The sequence below is a fragment of the Phacochoerus africanus genome, chromosome 1 (genome assembly GCF_016906955.1).
Source record: "Phacochoerus africanus isolate WHEZ1 chromosome 1, ROS_Pafr_v1, whole genome shotgun sequence".
Taxonomy (NCBI): Eukaryota; Metazoa; Chordata; class Mammalia; order Artiodactyla; family Suidae; genus Phacochoerus; species Phacochoerus africanus.
In genome coordinates, this window is record NC_062544.1 from 109871829 (window position 1) to 109891059 (window position 19231).

Sequence of the window (19231 nt, forward strand, 5' to 3'; positions counted from 1 at the left end):
GCAGACTATTGCCTTTGGAATGGATTAGCAATGAGATCCTGCTGTGTAGCACTGGGAACTATGTCTAGTCACTTATGATGGAGCCTGATAAGGTGAGAAAAAAGAATGTATACATGTATGTGTAACTTGATCACTATGCTGTACAGTAGAGAGTTGACAGAACACTGTAAAATAGCTATAATGGAAGAAAATAAAAACCATTATATAAAAAAATAATAGAATAGATAAATAGATAAACAATAAGAGCCTACCATATAGCACAGGGAAGTATATGCAGTCTCCTGGGATAGACTATGATGGGAAATAACATTAAAAAAAGAATGTGGTGTGTGTGTGTGTGTATAGTGAATCAGTTTGCTGTATAGCAGAAATTGGCACAAGTTGTAAATCAACTGTACTTTAATTTTTTTAAAAGTCTGATTTAATATTCCACAATGTATCTTTTGTAGTACTTGGATCACAATAGATCATGAATAAATAGTTGATGAATGTAGTACATGAATCATTGACCAAGATCGAGAAAGCCCTCAAATCAGTGTGTTTTCAACTGAATCAACCACATCTATTCTAACAAAAAAATAATAGCTAACTATTGTTTCTCTCTACTTCTGTTAATATGAGGTCCTATGTTTTATTTCTATTCCTGTTAGGCTTTTTTCATAACATTAATATTTATTCCATTTTCATTTAAAAAAACAAAAAAATCATGCAAAGATAAACTTTCACAAATTAATGGTTCTATTATTTGTTTCATGTTTAACACAAATTTCTCATTTCTTTAATAAAATTTCAGGATTCAAGACGAGGGATGGCCAAATAGATTAGAAGTAACTGTATAGAAATTTCTTAAGTGAGAAAATTTTAATTTGCCAATAAATGGTATATTTCATTAATGTCATGAGACATCTGAATGTCTGAATGTGACTAGTCCTCTTCAGACACCTACTAACGAGGGAGGAGTAAGCTCACATGCCTGATATTTTCTGAGAGGGACTGAGGGAACCTGCCCCTGGGGTGCTCATCTTCAAAGTCATGGGGATCAGGCTCCCTCCTCCACAAACCCACACACATGGCATCTTTCAGGGCTGTGCCCAGCTTATCAAAAAAAGAGAACTGAAAAATTAAGAGATAACTTGCAGGTGGGGATTAGAACGAAAAAGACTGATTTATGCCTTTACCTGTGTCCGTGTGCTTGTTGCAGGAGGAAAGGACTCCAAAGTTTCTGGAACATTCTAAAAATAACCACTGGGGAAAACATTTCTGCCCTTTGCTGAGGTACTGGGACTGCCCTGTTCCTCTCACCATCCTATGGGAAACCCAAACCAAATGGATCTGTCTACTCACCTGCCATCTTGTTTTTTTGATTTTTAAATAGGTATACCTTAACTTTATACAAGAGATGACTTTTTTAAAAATAGGAGATAGCTTTCCATTTATTTAGGCATCTTTAATTTCTTTTAATGAGGTTTGTAGTTTGTGTTTTTTGTTTTGTTTTGTTTTGTTTCGGTTTGTTGTGTTTTTTGGGTTTTTTTTTTTTTTTGGCAGTATTCATGGCATGTGGAAGTTCCCTGGCCAGGGATCGAACCTGAGCCACTACAGTGACTTCACCCAACCCTTAACCCACTGCACCAGAAGGGAACTCCAAGATGACTTTTTCTAAAGTTGAATTTAAATGGGTTTTGATATGGAATACTATTTTATCAATATCTTTTCGTTAGAAACCCATATAAGTTTAGTAATGCCACCTTCACATTTTAAGCACTTGTTTCTCTGTCGCATGGTTGAGGATGTATTAAGCATTCTAATGCACTAGGAAAATTTGATGATTTTAAGGAAAGGAAATGTATCTCTCTCCCCCTCTCTCTTTTTTTTTTGGCAAATAGAAAAATAATTTACAAAGTAACCTGCTCCTCCCCAATTAACTTTTTGTCAGCTTGACTTATAGCAATAAATGCATTGATGAGTGAATGGAATTTTGTATATTCATTTAAAATAATTTTACATATGAGTAACCAACCTCTTTCTTTAAGATCTTCAATATAGGCTTTCATAAATTCTTTATCAAAATGTTGGCGATCTCGTTCACTTTCTACCAATTCATCACCATCTTGACACTGGGTATTCTCAATAGGATTGTCCATAAGGCTTATAAATCTATTCAAGAGAGTGTGGGAAATAACACATTTTCACATGTGCATTTGTAACTGTGCAAAACTCCTCTCAGAAATCAACCTTTGTGACATTAAATCCCAATTCTCACTTCTCCTTGGACATCACAGCTGACCACATAATATTAGTGTCACCAGTGTAATTCCACTGGAATCAGTTTACAACAGAGACTGTGCAGAGACTTGATGGGGGGAATGAGTCACAGACAGAGGACAGAGGGCAGGAAGCCATTAGGTGGACAATAATACCCAGCCTCCCCATCAGATATGATGTCTTACTACGTTTGATATTACTTCCACTTAGCGACATCAAACTCTTAAAATGGCTACATTGAAAAGGCTCAGATGAAATCCCTACAGAAGAGTCGTGGGTTTGTTTTTTTTTTAATGGCAACATTTGCGGCATGTGAAATTTCCCAGGCCAGGGATTGAATCTAAGCCACAGCTGCGACCTACACCACTGCTATGGCAACACTGGATCCTTGACTCACTATACTCAGCCAGGGATTGAACCCGAGCCTCTGCAGTGACCTGAGCTGCTGCAGTCAGATTCTTAACCTACTGTGCCACAGTGGAAACTCCCAAGAGAATACTTAAAAGGTGGACTACCGCTACAAAAAAAGAAGCTAAAGAAGAGAAGCTTCTTAATTTCTTCACAATTTTGAAAGATATTTTGAAATTCTCTGGTGGCACAGTAGGTTAAGGATCTGGTGTGGTCACTGCAGCAGCTTGGGTTGCTGTTGTGGTGCAGATTTGATCCCTGGCCTGGGAACTTCTGTATGCTGAAGGCATAGCCAAAAGAAAAGATCTTTTGATATGAAAGATGATATAATTATTTTAATTCAAAATAATTAAAAATCTTTCAAGTACTCTTTGGTTGCACTTGTAGGTCCTGCAGTCTTTCTTTTTTCTTTCTTTATTTTTTTTTTTTCTTCTTTTTGTCTTTTGAGGACTGTACCTGCAGCATATGGAAGTTCCCAGGCCAGAAGTGGAATCAAAGTTTTAGCTGCCAGCCTACACCACAGCCACAGCAACGTGGGATCCAAGCCTCATCTGCAACCTACACCATAGCTCATGACAATGCCAGATCCTTAACCCACAGAACAAGGCCGGGGATCAAACAGGCGTCCTCATGAATCCTAGTCGGGTTCATTACCACTGAGCCATGATGGGAACTCCAGTCCTGCAGTCTTTGGGTGTTAGTGTTGTTCTCCATGGTTTGTAGAAGAGATGTTATATATGTATATAACACCTATTTTAGTCATATATCTTTCCCAATTCATTTTCCTTGAATTTTATTTAATGGGAAAACAAATGTGTTTTAATTCTCATATAGCTGGATCCATTCAACTTTTCCTTTGCAATTTCTTTTAAAATAATCACTGTATGGAGTTCCTGTTGTGGCTCAGTGGTAACGAATCTGACTGGTATCCATGAGCATGTGGGTTTGATCCCTGGCCTCGTTCAGTGGGTTAAGGATCTGGCATTGTCCTGAGCTGTGCTGTAGGTCACAGATGCGGCTTGGATCCCACGTTGCTGTGGCTGTGGCGTAGGCCAGCAGCTGCAGCTCCGATTCAACCCCTAGCCTGGGAACTTGCATGTGCCACAGATGCAGCCTTAAAAGACAAAACGAACAAACAACAACAAAAACCAAAGCAATCACTATACATATCTCAAAATTTGAATAATGCAATGATACTTTTATGTAAAGCAGCAATCTTTTGTCCTATCCCTTTGCTCCTTTCCCATACCAGAGGAACCACTTTCATTGGTCAATCATTGTTTTTACTTCATCTCTCTGAAATATCTTTTACCATAGGACAAATCCTTTAATGTTGTTCAATCAACTGGACATGTTCGTCCCCTTTAACTCCCTCTACCTTCCTAACCCCTCCACCAAGTATAATGGTTAACTACACATTTAATTTTCAACATTTCATTATGAAAATTTTCAAACATTCAGAAAAATTTTACAGTGAGCACTCTGTTCCCACCACCTAGGTCCCGCATCTAACATTTTACTGCACTTGCTTTTTCACCTTCTCACCCCTCTAATCCACCCATCAAGCCATCTGGATTTCCGACGCATGTCAAAGCACATCCCAGACATTGAGTACTTTTTCTTTTACACTGCTAATGTCAATACCAGCCGCGCTCTGATCTGTAACCACATTTCACTTTCCTATCTTGCCTGCAGTTTGAGTCTCAGGAGAGAGACGACAGGGGACCCCAAAGCCCCAGATTCTGGCAGGACATACTAGCAGGGAGCCAAGGGGATGTGCTTTGGAGTCAGCCTCAGGGGAGGGTGCAGCTGAGGCTTTTCAAGTCCATTTCCGAATTAAGAAAGACTGTTCTGTTTTACCCCAGACCCCAGTTTGTATCACATTTGTATGGATGATTTTTCATAGTTTTGAGTGGTTTTCAGATTCCTTTAAGGAAATGCAAAGAAAAGCAAGGCAACCAGGGAGGATTCAACAGCCACTGACCCATGCAGGCCAGTGGTAATGGGAATGTTGAGTGACCGACCAGGGAGCCCTGGGCAAATGCCCCAGTGTGCCTTCAATCAGCAAGTAGCATTTGTCCAGAAATCCTCTGAGCTCTACCTCTGGGTGCTGCTGGCCCCAAACTTCAATATTCTGTAAAAGTACATCAGAACTTCCTGTTCTCAGAGTACAGGAACCATCTAATCTGGCTCCTGAGATGGGTTTCAGGTGCTCCTCGCTCTTACCTTTGTGTCTGAATGGGCCTCTACTGGGCTCTCTGTCTACTCACTTTAAGGGTGTAGATGAGTCACAGAGGGCAGTTGGGAGCTCCACCAAGTGGTCTCCGCTGACGACTAACAGGGTGAGCTTCTTTAGGTTAAGCAAGGCATAAGGAAGATAGGTCAGCTTATTCTTATACAGGAGAAAGGTCTGCAGTTCTTCTAGCCTGAGAAGATATAAAAGGGATTAGAACACAAGGACTTACATAGCTAAGAAAACCAAAGTGAATTACAAATAAATTTTAATAGGAAATCCCTACTTAGTTTCTTTTTATATGTGACCCCTATAAGAATAAACTGAGTTTAAAATTTAATTAAAGTCATGCCAGGTGACATAATTTTTAAAAAAAATTTTTACAACTTAATTGCCAGTTGAAGACAGAGATAAAGCAGCAGGATAAGCAAACTGTACAAACTGTACAGTGGGCCATGATGGAACCTAAAAAAAAAAATCAGGAGTTCCCGTCGTGGTGCAGTGGTTAACGAATCCGACTAGGAACCATGAGGTTGTGGGTTCGATCCCTGCCCTTGCTCAGTTGGTTAAGGATCTGGCATTGCCGCGAGCTGTGGTGTAGGTTGCAGACAAGGCTCGGATCCTGAGTTGCTGTGGCTCTGATGTAGGCCGGCAGCTACAGCTCCAATCAGACCCCTAGCCTGGGAACCTCCACATGCCAAGGTAGCGGCCCTAGAAAAGGCAAAAAGAGAAAAAAATCAGTATATGCTCCCCACAAGTGTCTACTGCATTCCCAAGGGTTAACATGGCATGGGAAAGAAACTATATTAGAGTTGGAGTAAGAATAAACAAGTTCAGCAACATATTTCCTTTTGCATATCATGAAAACAGTTACCCTTCTCTCATCATATTTTAACTTTAAAATAGGAATAAATTTTCAGATGAAAAGAAAATGAGCAAAACATCTCCAAATATGTTTTACTTGGTTTTTCATTTTATTCTAATCCAGTGACACCCCCCCCCACCTCTAGTCTTTTTTTTTTTTTTCATTCATCTGCAAAATTTTGACTGATCCCACAAATATTTCATAAAGTTCCCCCTGTGTTTTTGTTTGGTTGTTTGTTTAAACTTTATGGCCTTACCCGAGGCATATGGAAGTTCCAGGACCAGGGATTGACTCCAAGCCGCAGCTGCAACCTATGCCTCAGCTGCAGCAATGCCAGATCCTATAACCTGCTGAGCTGAGCCATGGGTTGAACCCCTGCCTCCATACTGACCCAAGCAGCTTCAGTTGGATTCTTAACCCATGAGCCACAGTGGGAACTCCTCCTCTTGTGTTTTAAACTAAAACAATTCCCGCTTAGTATCAAAAACGTGGAAAGCATCCGTACACATCATGTGTACCAAGAGTTGAGAAAGGTCATATGAGATAGCATTCAAGACTAAGCTATTTCCGGCCTCTGTGTCCTGACAGCTTACATATGCTACTTTATTTTTTTAAGCTGTTTTTTTTTTGTCTTTTTTGTGTTGTTGTTGTTGCTATTTCTTGGGCCGCTCCCGCGGCATATGGAGGTTCCCAGGCTAGGGGTCCAATCGGAGCTGTAGCCACCGGCCTACGCCAGAGCCACAGCAACGCGGGATCTGAGCCATGTCTGCAACCTACAGCACAGCTCACGGCACCGCCGGATCCTTAACCCACTGAGCAAGGCCAGGGACCGAACCCGCAACCTCATGGTTCCTAGTCGGATTCGTTAACCACTGCGCCACGACAGGAACTCCTATTTTTTTAAGCTCTTTTTATTTGTATTTTATTTTATGTATTTATTTTTTCATAGTCACACCCACAGCATATGGGAGTTCCTGGGCCAGGGACTGAATCCAGGCCACAGCTGCAGCAACACCAGATCCTTTAACCCGCAGCACTGGGCTGGGGATTGAACCCATGCCTCTGCAGGGACCTAAGCCACTGCAGTCAGATTCTTAATCTACTGTATCACTGCAGGTACTCCTACTCATGCTACTTTATAAAGAAGACTGTGGATTCTAAGAGGCCAGAGAGTTTGTTTCATTCACCACTTTGAACCCAGCCCATTCTCTGGGCCTGCCATATAGGACCTAGTAATATTGGTAGAATAAATGAATGAATCTTATGTGACTCAGTATAATAGTTATTATTTAAACATGAAATAGCTACAAGGATATAATTTCAAAACCTCACTAGGCATATCAGTTTTGTTTACAATATTATGTATGAAAAATCAGTAAAAGAAACAAAAATTATTCTGATGTTCTATATAGAATGACATGTTTTGATTCTGTACATAACATATTTCCTTTTCTACTTCTGGGGAGTAACGGCAAGTTAATCATTTGATTCTCTTGAGGACTAAGGTAAATTATTCACCCATATGATGAAGATGTGTTCAAATGCATATATGCAGATTTTTTTTAACAGTAAATACTGTAGTACTACATGTGTCTGTGGTTGGTTGAATCTGAAGATGCAAAGGAACTCCAGGTCTGGAGGTTGATTATAAATTATGACAATTAACCCCATCACTGGTCAAGGGTCAATTAACTGCACATGTATATGTATGATGCAGACTGGGAATTGTCTTATTCTATAAAGAACCAAACTAATTTCCTGGAAACAAGAAATTCTGGGAAATTAGTTGATCTCAGAGAATATTCATGTGTTATGCATGTTTAATTTTTTTAACATGTTAATTACATATTTTATCTCCCACAAAAATACAGTATCTACAGGGGTTTAGTGGATTTCATGTTATCTTCTTTCTGTCAGAGGCAGAGCATAATTTAAAAAATATTGCTGTCTTGACAAAAAGTGAGGCATGATTATCTATAGGTCTCTACTGCCAATAATTTTCCTTCATTTTTTGAAACTTTTTTTTATTATACTTGATTTACAATGTTCTGTCAATTTTGGCTGTACAGCAGTGACCCAGTTATACATATATATACATTCTTTTTCTCATAATATTTTCCAACATGTTTCATCACAAGTGATTGGATAGAATTCCCTGTGTGTTATACATGTTTAAAATGTTAGTGACTAACACATATACCTCACCTTTAGAATGTGAGTAGCTACCTGTCTATGTCTTGTGGCAGGTCATTGAGGTTATTGTTGCTGATATCCAACCACTGCAAATTAGACATCCGCAGGACACAGATTGGGACACTGGAAAACTTGTTTGCTGAGATATCTACGAATGAAGCTTGCTTCAAATTACTTAACTAGAAAAGAAGAATAAAGTATTTGAATTACTTTTTAAGAGTGGGTATTAAGTTTGAGTAATAATTAAATTGATGTCTTTTCCCAAAGGCATTTCGCATGAACATATGGAAATCAGATCAATATGGTATGTATTTTGAGCCCCTTCTCTGTGTCCTTGACCGTGCTATAGCCCATGCTGGGGGCGCTAAGATGAAGAGGCCACAGTGGCTGCCCTCAAGGAGTTTATACTTTCATAAACAAGCAATGCAATTTTATGTAATAAGAACTAGTCTGAAGAAGTTTCCAATTTAAAAATGTTCAATAACACAGAAAAATAAATGGTTAGTCTACCTAACATCACACTGGGGTGAGAGTCAGGGGTCAGGAACTATTTCCCAGAGAACAGAGTACACGAATTGGGTCCTGAGGTTCCTCCACAGGTGGAAAGGTAGGGGAGGAAACTCCATGTGGGGACCAGCATGTGCAAAGTCACAGAAGGCAGAAAGGACAAGCCTCAAAGAAAATATAATGACCTGGGAAAGACTGTTTTAAGAGTTTGGGCAAATTTTCAGGAGGCTCACATTTGAACTGGTAGAAAGACACGGCAAACAACAGAAACCTCCCTCTGAAGGGTATGTCCGTCCACCAGGACTGACTGACAGAGTAGACATGGGGTGTGGGAGCAAGACAGGTCAAGGATGAGCTGGCTTGCTTGTGGCCTGGCCCTCTGAGAGAAGGCTGGGCCATGTCTAAAGTGGGGAGGACTGGGGAACGAGCAGCTTGTGAGCCCTGGCTGTGACCCTCACCAGGACCATCGTCCGGCATTTCCTGGGGTGGCATGGGTGCTGAGAGTGGAAGCAGCCACTTTTTCCTGCCAGAAGTTTTCATGAAAGGAGAACAGTATGCCTTCTAAGACAAGATAGACTCAGTGGCCAAGGCCTTAGCAGAGCCTTGCCAGTGATACTATTTTTAGCCTATTCATTACCAGCAGGATTTGTGAGGTCCTTCTCTCTCTTTAAGCACAAGAAGCTAGTTGAGTTTTACTGGGCCATAAAAATTGTTCACTTTCATCTGCTCCATTTTATCAGAAAATGATGTAAAATCATTTCTGCAATGAATACACACCAAAAGAAACTAATGGATATTTTTAAATTAATGGCCTTCTCAAATCCTATCTGTAGGACTGCTTTAGTTATCTCTAAGTTTTGTTATGAGTATATGAATTTTTAAAATTTTATCCCCTTTATTTATTTCTACTTGTTTCTAATTTATTTCCCCAATATGGATTGAAAAAAAAAATCAGGATCTGCCTTACAGACAATAGGCATCATATATTAAATAAGCCTTAAATAAAAATATTTGCATGAAAATAGGATTTTCTCCCTAGTTTTCCTTTGACAACATTTCTGAACTTAAATTCAGGTTGCAGCCAAGTGCAAGAACATTTTTAAAGACTTTATAAATAGCTGGATTACAGTGATTAAAATGTCAGGAGAATGTGATATAAATAAAGATGGATTTCATCTTTTAAAACTTTTCCCCTCTATTATAGACCGTTCCATGTCATAAACCAAATAAAAGTAAATTGTAGTACAAAAATTTTCCTTTCTTACTTCAAAAGGGAGCTCGGTTAATTCTAGATTTCCAGAACAATCCAGTTTCTCTAGATTTTCACAATCTCCCAGTTCTGGAGGAATGCTCTTCAGATAGTTGAAACTCACATTGAGTTCCTTCAGGTTCTTCAAACGACCTGAAAACAACCAGAAAAAATTAACATCCGTGGTGTGGGTCCTTTAAGCTCTTTTAAGGACAGAAAGCAAAATGAGGAGTTCCCACTGCAGCTTAGCAGTAACGAACCTGACAAGCATGCACGAGGATGCGGGTTCAATCCCTGGCCTTGCTCAGTGGGTTACGGATCTGGCAACAAGCTGTGGTGTAGGCCAGCAGCTGCAGCTCTGATTCGACCCCTAGCCTGAGAACTTCCATATGCTGTGGGTATGGCCCTAAAAAGACAGAAGAAAAAAAAAAAGGCAAACCAAAGATGCAAAACATTTGTATAAATGATGGTGGGGAAGACATTAAAATAATTCTGTATTTTTTTTAAGCACTCTGTATTAAATGTCTACTCATCTTTCATCTTGAGCATTTTGGTCCTTGATCAGAGAGCATTTCTTTGCTTATTCTTTACTTGTTTAGCCCTTTGTGAAACTATAGTCGAAGTGAGTGTGGGGGTCTTGTCAGTGCCAGCACCCACAGAGTGAAAACCCCTTTGAAATCATATGATGAATGAAGTAATAGGCAACGGCTCTCAAGTGGTGCAGTTCCTAGGAAGCACAATGACCAGTTATGGCCTATTGGTGGACTTGAATGGGAAGTGAGCTAAGTACTGAAATATGTACGTAATTAGTGACCCAAACAAGGAGACTGTTTATAAACTCCATGTGATTCATTTATATTTGGCTTCATATTTGTATTGATTTAATTATGATTCATCATGCTACTAAAGAACATGCTTTACAAAAGCCTAAGTCCCTTTCACAGGCAGAAAGTGAACACACTAAGAACATCAGGCAATAGTCAGATTGATTGAGAAACACTGCATCCCATTTCAGTCTTGACTGAATAAACACATGATCAGTTCCAAAGCAGAAACTAGCCCAAGAGTAAATATATTTAATATTCCAAAAATCATGTCATGCATGTTCCAAGGCAATGAAGACTTTAACATTCTTAAACCTTTTTTTTTTTTTTTTGGTTTTGCTTTTTGGGGCCACACTTGCAGCATATGGAAGTTCCCAGGCTAGGGGTCGAATTGGAGCTACAGCTGCTGGCCTACACCACAGCCACAGCAATGCATGATCCGAGCCTTGTCTGCAACCTACACCACAGCTCACGGCAATGCAGGATCCCTGACCCACTGCGCGAGGCCAGGGATTGAACCCACATCCTCATGGATATTAGTTGGATTTGTTTCTGCCACATCCCAGTGGGAACTCCCTCTTAACCTAATTTTTAAAACTAGTAAACCAAAATTATTGTTTACTTTTGCAAAGCAGGCACTCAAACTACAAATTTCTTGCCATTTTAAATGAGAAAGGGAAACAAAGACAGTATATTGAAGGCAGAGCCATTTCTGAGTCAATTTTGTTGGTCTCACTGTTTGAAAATAATGGTGAGACTGTGAAAATCAATGGCCCCTCTAACTTACCCACCTGGTATACGCTGCGAATTTATCATCAGGTATTGGTGTCAAAATAGCAGGACAGGATAGGGGGGCTAATATAAAATAGGCAAAGACTGTTTCTGTTCTGGGGAGAGCTGGGGAGCATACAGACTAATGATCTCCACAGCCCCAGCTTCTGTAAGACAATGTATTGCACAATCCTTGTGTAGTTTAAATAAGGAAAGTAGAAGGTTGGCACGGATGGTGTGAATGTCCTAAGCTGTCCAGTTTCAAACACAGGAAAGGTAAATTTAGCTATTGAAGAGTTACCTGATCTGGTTGATGGAGGCATTTGCTCCAGCACATTAGGGACACATTTATACCAACTGTATAAGCATTTGTTTATTATGAGGGGAAACAAAGAGAAGACAAGGTAACTGGAGAGAAAGCTGTATACCAGCTCCTTCTAGCTAGCTCAAAGACAAAGTGATGTTCCTAGCTAAAAGAAAAAGCAATAGCTTTAGAAAGCCTAAGTTGAGTATAACATTTTAATAATTTATAGACACAAAAAATTACATATGTTTATATTCAATTGTTCTCCTTGCCACTTATATCCACTACGCCTGATCTCATTCTAGAAGCACTGTTTTTCCTTTCTCAATATCCTGATAAGAATTTGGCGTTATTCATCTGAGATGCACTCAACTGTCTCCATCAGAGGTGGTGAGCAGCATTATCTTCAAGCACCATGAACTTGAGGTTCTGGAAAAAAGTTTTTCACTGTGACAAGGGCCCCACATCACAAACAGAAAAATAAAACTGTGAAGGCACTGCTATGGTCTGAAAATTCATACACTGAAATCCAAATTCTCAAAGGTGGCATTATTAGTAGGTGGGGGTCTTTGGAAGGTAATTAGGTTTGGAAAAGGTCGTGACGGTAAAGCACCCATGATGGGATTCATATTCCTGTAAAAAAAGATCTCTGTTTTTAAGTATTGTTCTAAAAGATTCTATGGGAGTTCCCATCATGGCACAGCAGTAACGAACCCAACTAGTGTCCCTGAGGATGCCAGTTTGATCCATATACCACAAGTGCACCCTAAAAGGAAAAAAAAAAAAAAAAAAAAGATCTCACAGAGTACCATAGCCCCCTCCACCATGTGAGGATTCAACAAGAAGACTGCAACCTAGAAAAAGGCCCTCGGCCAACCATGCTGGCATCCTCATCTCAGACTCCAATAAGTTTATTTCGTTTATAAACCATTCATCTGTGTGTGTGTGTGTGTGTGTGTGTGTGTGTGTGTGTGTGTGTGTGTTTTAACAGCAGCCTGAATGGACTAAGACAGGCATTGTAGTTCCAGCACATCATACTTCTCTATAGCTAAAGAGTCTATTCCTTCCTGGAATGTTCCAGGATCTTTTCCAAATGAAATGAAATCTCCCTACTTACAGCCCATTCTCCCAGGGCCCTCAGACCTAATTTCCAGTGAAAGAAATATAATCCAATTGGGTCACAATTTGTTGTCTAGAGGCTTCTTGTTTCAAGAGGCCAAGGAACACCTTAAGGAATTAACATACTTTAAATTATTTGAATTTAAAAGTGATTTCAATAATTAGCTATTTTATACCCATATAACGGTAATTTCCAGGGAGTTCCACAAAAGAGTTAAGAGGATCACTCATTTGATGTCGAATGTCAGAAATAATTGTCCTAATAACGAGAAAAAGAATACCCTGTTTGGTGACAGTTCTCGGAGACAGCACTCAGAGAATCCTACTCCCTTTACAAAACACAACCATTCATTATATAAGAGCTCAAAACTCTTCACTCTCACATTCCTCTTTCTTGCTTGACTGCCACATCCTATAGTGGATTTTTTTTCATTTATGTGTATTTTGTAAGAAGTTACACCTGCTCCTCCAGGAAAGGACCATGTCTTAAATTAATATATGTTGAGTTTTTTCTGCATGTTTGGAATGATTCCCCCTAAATGTCCATAATACTTGTGTTTGGAAAGAAAGGAGATGTATTCCAAATGCTCCAAGTTAAAAACTCAAATATTATCTAACAAGCAAGTATGGAAGAAAATCATTCCCTAGAAGAAAAAAAAAAAAGGTTAATCACAATGTTGCCTAAATGATTCCAAAACTCTCTATTATTTTGCCCTTAATTTTCTTATAAATGTCCTATGTAATGATGAAAAATTTTATACCCAAATGTCCTAAGAATCTCCAAACTGGGGATATGATACATTTCTCAGCCACATGAGAAGAATAGAATTTTTGTGACTTTGCCTAAGTCACAGATGTATCAGGATGAATTATATTCAGTTGACTTGAAAGAGATTCAAGTTACAGGTTGGATAAGATATGTACATATGACTCAGATCCAGGATGAAGTGTATAAAACTTCTGAGACTCCTTTCTGCCTCCTTCCCACAGGTTGAAATGCAAACAAACAAACAAAAAAAACCTAAAATAGAGATTTTTGGAGGTGGCCAATGTTATAAAGACCATCTAATCTGACCCCTTATCCTACAAATGAGGATACTAGGATCCAAAGAAATTATAATATTAGCCCAAGTTACTCAAAGTCAGATTAGAATCGTGTTTTCAGAATCTTAGACTTATTATCCAATTATTTAGCTTGAATTTAAAATATCTGAAGAACAAGTTAAATAAACCATGCCATAATCACCACTCCTCCATTAGGAAGAAGGAGGAAAGTTTGGATATTCTGATACTGAAAAATAACACAGATAAAGATGACGATGATGGTGGTGGCTGCTAGCAAATGTTGGGGGCTAATCTGTTTTAAATACTCTATTTATATTATCTATTTAATCCTTACAACACCTTATGAAGTAGGTAATGTTATTATCCCCATTTTATAGATGGGGAAACTGAAAGCCAGTGAGTGATCTGCCTAAGGTGACCTGCCAATAAGTGAAAGACCCAGGCAGCCTGACCCTAGAGTCTATCTCTGCCTTCAGGGTGTGATGAGGGGAAACAAAGCTTAGGCTGGAGAATGTGGTGTAAGACCATCTGTGTAAATATGTTTAAGTTGTGCATATATTTTAACGTATATATTTATAAATGGATAGAACTACAGTGTAGATCTCTAAAAGAACACTGGTATGTGTACAATTTTGATACCCAGGAAACTGTGAACAATCCTTGCTGAGAGTTGACTTGACATTTTAATCCTTTCTAAAAAGTTTAATTTTTTTTTCTTTGGTGCTGCTAATGGATGAGGGGATGATATGTCTCCAGAAAGGCTTCAGTGTCTTGGAGGAAATTATGTGCCCAGCACATTGGTGCTTATAGTCTCATCTGATCCTCACAAGTGAATGAAGTACATGATCACACCCACTTTACAGATAGGGAAACTGAGGAGCAGGGAGGTTAAGTATGGTCCCCAATCACACTTTGGCCTCCCACACACACCCCTCACTCACTGCTCTTTTCTGCTCCCCAGGTACCAAGGATAACACCCTCACTCCTTCACCCAGTGGTTCTCAACCCCAGCTGCACATACAAATCATGTAAGGAGTTTTTAAAATGCTGATTCCTAGAACCGAGGCCCAGAGATCCTGATGGAATTGGTTTGCAATGGGTCCTGGGCATTTGGTATTTAAAGCTCTTTCAGGAGATTCTAATATGCAGCCAAGAATGAGAACCACTACCCAAATCAAACTGGCTTCAAGAAAAGAATGAACTTTAATCTGGCTGGCAATAATTTCAAGGGGGACACTTTAAGAGACTAATAAAAATACAAATGAAGCAAACATCTGTGGTGAAGTTTCAGACCGCTGTGAGCATGGACCAACCCACACTGATGCCTGAACCCCTTTCCAATGCCTCCATGCTTGCAGCCCATCTTCTTGCAGCTGAACACAGGGTTCCCCAGCCAGCCTGATGAGATGGCAAAGATCCCTAGTCTAGCTCACCCACTATGGCTTCTCAGAAATGCAAGGCGGAATATGTCTACATGAAAAGGATTTTTTTTTTTTTCTGCACCCAAGGCATATGGAGGTTCCCAGGCCAGGGGTTGAATCGGAGCTACAGCTTCCAGCCTACATCACAGTCATAGCAATGCCATATCTGAGCCACGTCTGTGACCTACACCACAGCTCATGGCAATGCCAGATCCTCAACCCACTGAATGAGGCCAGGGATCGAACCCACATCCTCATGGATACTAGTCAGGTTTGTTATAGCTAAGCCACATGGGAACTCCTGAAAAGGATTTTTAAAGAAATCCAGTCCTTGGAAATTTTATTCAGTCATTTATATTTACTGTGTGCCTCCCCCAGAATGACTCGGAAATAGAAAAGTCTGGTTTTTGGTCCAGGTTCCTGGGAAGTTCCCATGTCTAGACCCTAGTGATAATGGCTAAGTCAGCTAAGGGCACTGGGACCTCCTCTCTCCAATCTGTAAAATGAAGTAGCAGGAGGTAAATGGTGCTAACATGTTGAAGATGGTACTATCCAGTTATAAAAATTCTAAAGGTCCTTTCTACCCTCCCAGAAACTGGGCAAAGTACTGAACTTTGTCGAGTCTTAGATTTTGTATTACCCTAGGAACAAGCTAACAAATTTGCCTGTTACTGTATCATAGATACTGGCAGAAGACACGAGATTTCTGGGTCAGAGACCACCTATATACATCAGTTGCTCTTATCCCCTGAGTCTCTGGAGGATGACACAGGTGGCCCAGATAAACGCTACACCTGAGGTGCATCACAGCTGAAGAACGGCAAGCTTGGATAAGCCACTGCCTTCATAGCAAGTGGTAAGCGAGTCTGCTCTTCGTCCAGGGGAGTCATCTCACATCCCAGCCTGGGTATAAAAGCAGTCAGGGCCTCATAGTCTTGGCGCACCCAGTAAGACGTGTATGAGACGTGATAAGCCTGGCAGGCATTGTGGGAATGGAGCTCTCTGCAGCCCCCAGACCTTTGCCCCTCACACCCAAGCGAAAGAGAAGCAGTGACGATGGTCACTGTGGTCTTCACCTAAGATGAAGCAACTGAACAACACAATGATTGAAAATAATAACATTTTGATCACAGTAACATAATAAGCTAAACTAAACTTACAAATGGACTGGTATATGGGAATAGTATATTCTATCTTTTCTTTTTTCCTTTGGCTGCACCTGCGACACATGGAAGTTCCTGTGCCAGGGACATTGACTGCATTGCAGTTGTGACCTGAACCACAGCTGTAGCAATACCAGATTCTTAATCCACTGCACCAATATATTGTATCTTATGTTTACGAGAAATATATTAGTGCATGTTTGTATTCCTAAAACTAAAAAGAAAATACTAATAGTTCCTAAACACAGAACCGCTCACTCATGAGACTTGTTATTTCTGAGAAACTGGCAGGTGCCAGCATATGCTGAGTTCTGCAGGTGAGATTGCGACATCACCACCCAGTGGGGACACTGCGAACCATCAGCTCTGGGAGAGCAGCTCTGGGAGAGCAGTTCTGGGAGCACGTGGAACAGCCCTGCCCAGCAACTTCCTGGGGCAACAGGAGGAACAAGGGTTCTCAGTGTTGCCTGCCCACCAGCTGCCTGCTAGCCAGGCGAGGGTCCTGGAGCCTCTGGCTAAGGAACATACCAATTTCAGCTGGAAGACGGGAGATTTGGTTTTTTGGCAGATCCAGAATTCTCATGGCTTGAAACAGCTCGATATATGTAGGAATGATTTGAATCAGGGTATTGCTTATGTGCCATTCTTTCAGGTGCGTCTGCTCCTTCAAGGAATCTGGGAACTCCTAGAATAGAATGGATTCCATCAATCAGAACTAGTTCCTTCGTGTGTCGGAGTTTGGAAGCACAGTGCACAGAGCCAAGGATGACATGCGCTTATTTCAAAAACAAGAAGCGAGAGAGTTTGCAAGAGCATTAGCCTTAACTGCCAGCTCTACAGCCATGCCAAAGAGAAAGCATGACGTGGCCACTGTCATTAGCTTCACACTAGTAGGTTAGCCTAGTTTCAAAAAGAGCTGCGAAATCATGATGTTATTAAAATCAAACGCCGGGTGAACACTGACAACCTGGCTCCCACCCAAAGCCGCAATACATATTATTTATTTACAACATACCAATGTAACATCTTCTAAAAATAAAATCTGTCCATGTCTTATTTTCTTTCTTTCTTTCTTTCTTTCTTTCTTTCTTTCTTTCTTTCTTTCTTTATTTATTTGCTTTTTCGGGCCACACCAGTGGCATATGGAGGTTCCCAGGCTAGGAGTCAAATCAGAGCTACAGCTGCCAGCCTATGCCACAGCCACAGCAACACCAGACCCCAGCCATATCTACGACCTACACCACAGCTCACAGCAACACTGGACCCTTAACACACTGAGCGAGGCCAGGGATCAAACCTGTAACCTCATGGTTCCTAGTCAGATTCGTTTCCGCTGCACTACGATGGGAACTCCTATGTCTTATTTTAAAATGTGGACTACATTTCCCTTCCTCTGTACTAGTGGCTTTTTGAAATATTTGGCAAACATCTAATGACTGCTGTGCCTAACTTCTCAATGTTTTTACAAGAGTATAAGAGGGAAAAAGCCCAGAAGGACAGTGGGGAGATCTGGATGCTGTCACCTTCTAGTGGGGAGATCTGGATGCCTGGGACCCCACTTCTGAAATGACAGAGAAAAAAGCAGCTAAATCCAGGGCTTCCCCTGGCTCAGATGTTCTGGGATAAAGCCATAAGGGTATTGAAAAGATTTAAGACTTTAGAGGAGCAGTTTACCCAGTTCAAGAAATTCAGTTCACAGCTTTATGAGCCCCCACTACAAGGGATAGCTGTACTGAGCATTGAGGGACCTATATGTTCCCTAACCTCAGGGAGTGACCACAGCACATCATCAGCAAAGTGGGGCAGGAATGTAGAGGAGAGAGGTCAGGTGGGATGGAGGTAGCAGAGAGTCCACAGTGGCCCTTTGCGTGGTACTGGGTACTTGTAATGCGCTATTAAGATCATTGCGATTGGATACATGGGTTAAGCTTTTTTTTTTTTCCTCGATTTTTTGTCTTTTCTAGGGCCGTGCCAGCAGCATATGGAGGTTCCCAGGCTAGGGGTCTAATCGGAGCTGCAGCCTCCAGGCTACGCCACAGCCACAGCAACGCGGGATCCAAGCCGAGTCTGCAACCTACACCACAGCTAACAGCAATGCTGGATCCTTAACCCACTGAGCGAGGCCAGGGATCGAACCCACAACCTCATGGTTCCTAGTCAGATTCGTTAACCACTGAGCCACGATGGGAACTACGGGTTAAGCTTCTAACTTAAAAAAAAAACTTTCACTCTAAATATGCTTTCACATGACAGTACCATAAATAGGCAGAGTGGGCCTTCTTTTTTTTTTTTTCAGGGCCAGGTCCCAGGCTAGGGGTTAATCAGAGCTGCAGCTGCTTGCTAGTCTACACCACAGCCACCAGTCTACGCCACAGCCACAGCAACATACCACCACGACTTACACTGCAGCTCACTGCAATACCATATCCTTAACCCACTGAGCGAAGCCAGGGATCAAAACCACATCCTTATGGATACTAGTCAGGTTCTTAATCCACAGAGCCACAACAGGAACTCCCAAGTGGGCCCCATTAAGGTCCATTAAAAAGGAGAAAACTGAAACCCAAAGACATTTAAATGGGTCACTTAGGGTAAGAAAAGGCTACATGGTTTCAGGAACTAGTACAAAATGAACATGCAGGCCCCTTGCTAAAAATCATGAAGAATTTCAAGACAGTGACAGCAGACCATTAAACAAAACACAGGGCCCTTCTCAGCACAGGGCCCTGTGTGACTGCCCCAGCACCCAGGCCTGGCAAATGCATCCTGGTGCCTCCAGATCTGAAAGCAACCCACACTAGGCCAGAGAGTTTCCTCCTGCAGCTGAGACAAGAGGATAGCTGAGAC

The 19231-nt window shown here is 40.9% G+C and overlaps 1 protein-coding gene across 3 annotated transcripts in view; it reads right to left on the minus strand.

Moving 5' to 3' along the window:
- Window positions 1–19231, minus strand: part of LRRC2 (leucine rich repeat containing 2) — a 46167-nt gene that overhangs the window by 2907 nt on the left and 24029 nt on the right. For 2 of the 3 annotated variants that reach the window (XM_047772161.1, XM_047772171.1), the window contains exons 4-8: window positions 16913–17069; window positions 9734–9870; window positions 7995–8140; window positions 4941–5096; window positions 2018–2154 (exon numbers count right to left, since the gene is read on the minus strand). In XM_047772161.1, the coding sequence (XP_047628117.1) occupies window positions 2018–2154; window positions 4941–5096; window positions 7995–8140; window positions 9734–9870; window positions 16913–17069 (733 nt within the window). The remainder of the gene's footprint in view (window positions 1–2017; window positions 2155–4940; window positions 5097–7994; window positions 8141–9733; window positions 9871–16912; window positions 17070–19231) is intronic. The other variant, XM_047772180.1, reaches the window with a different exon arrangement.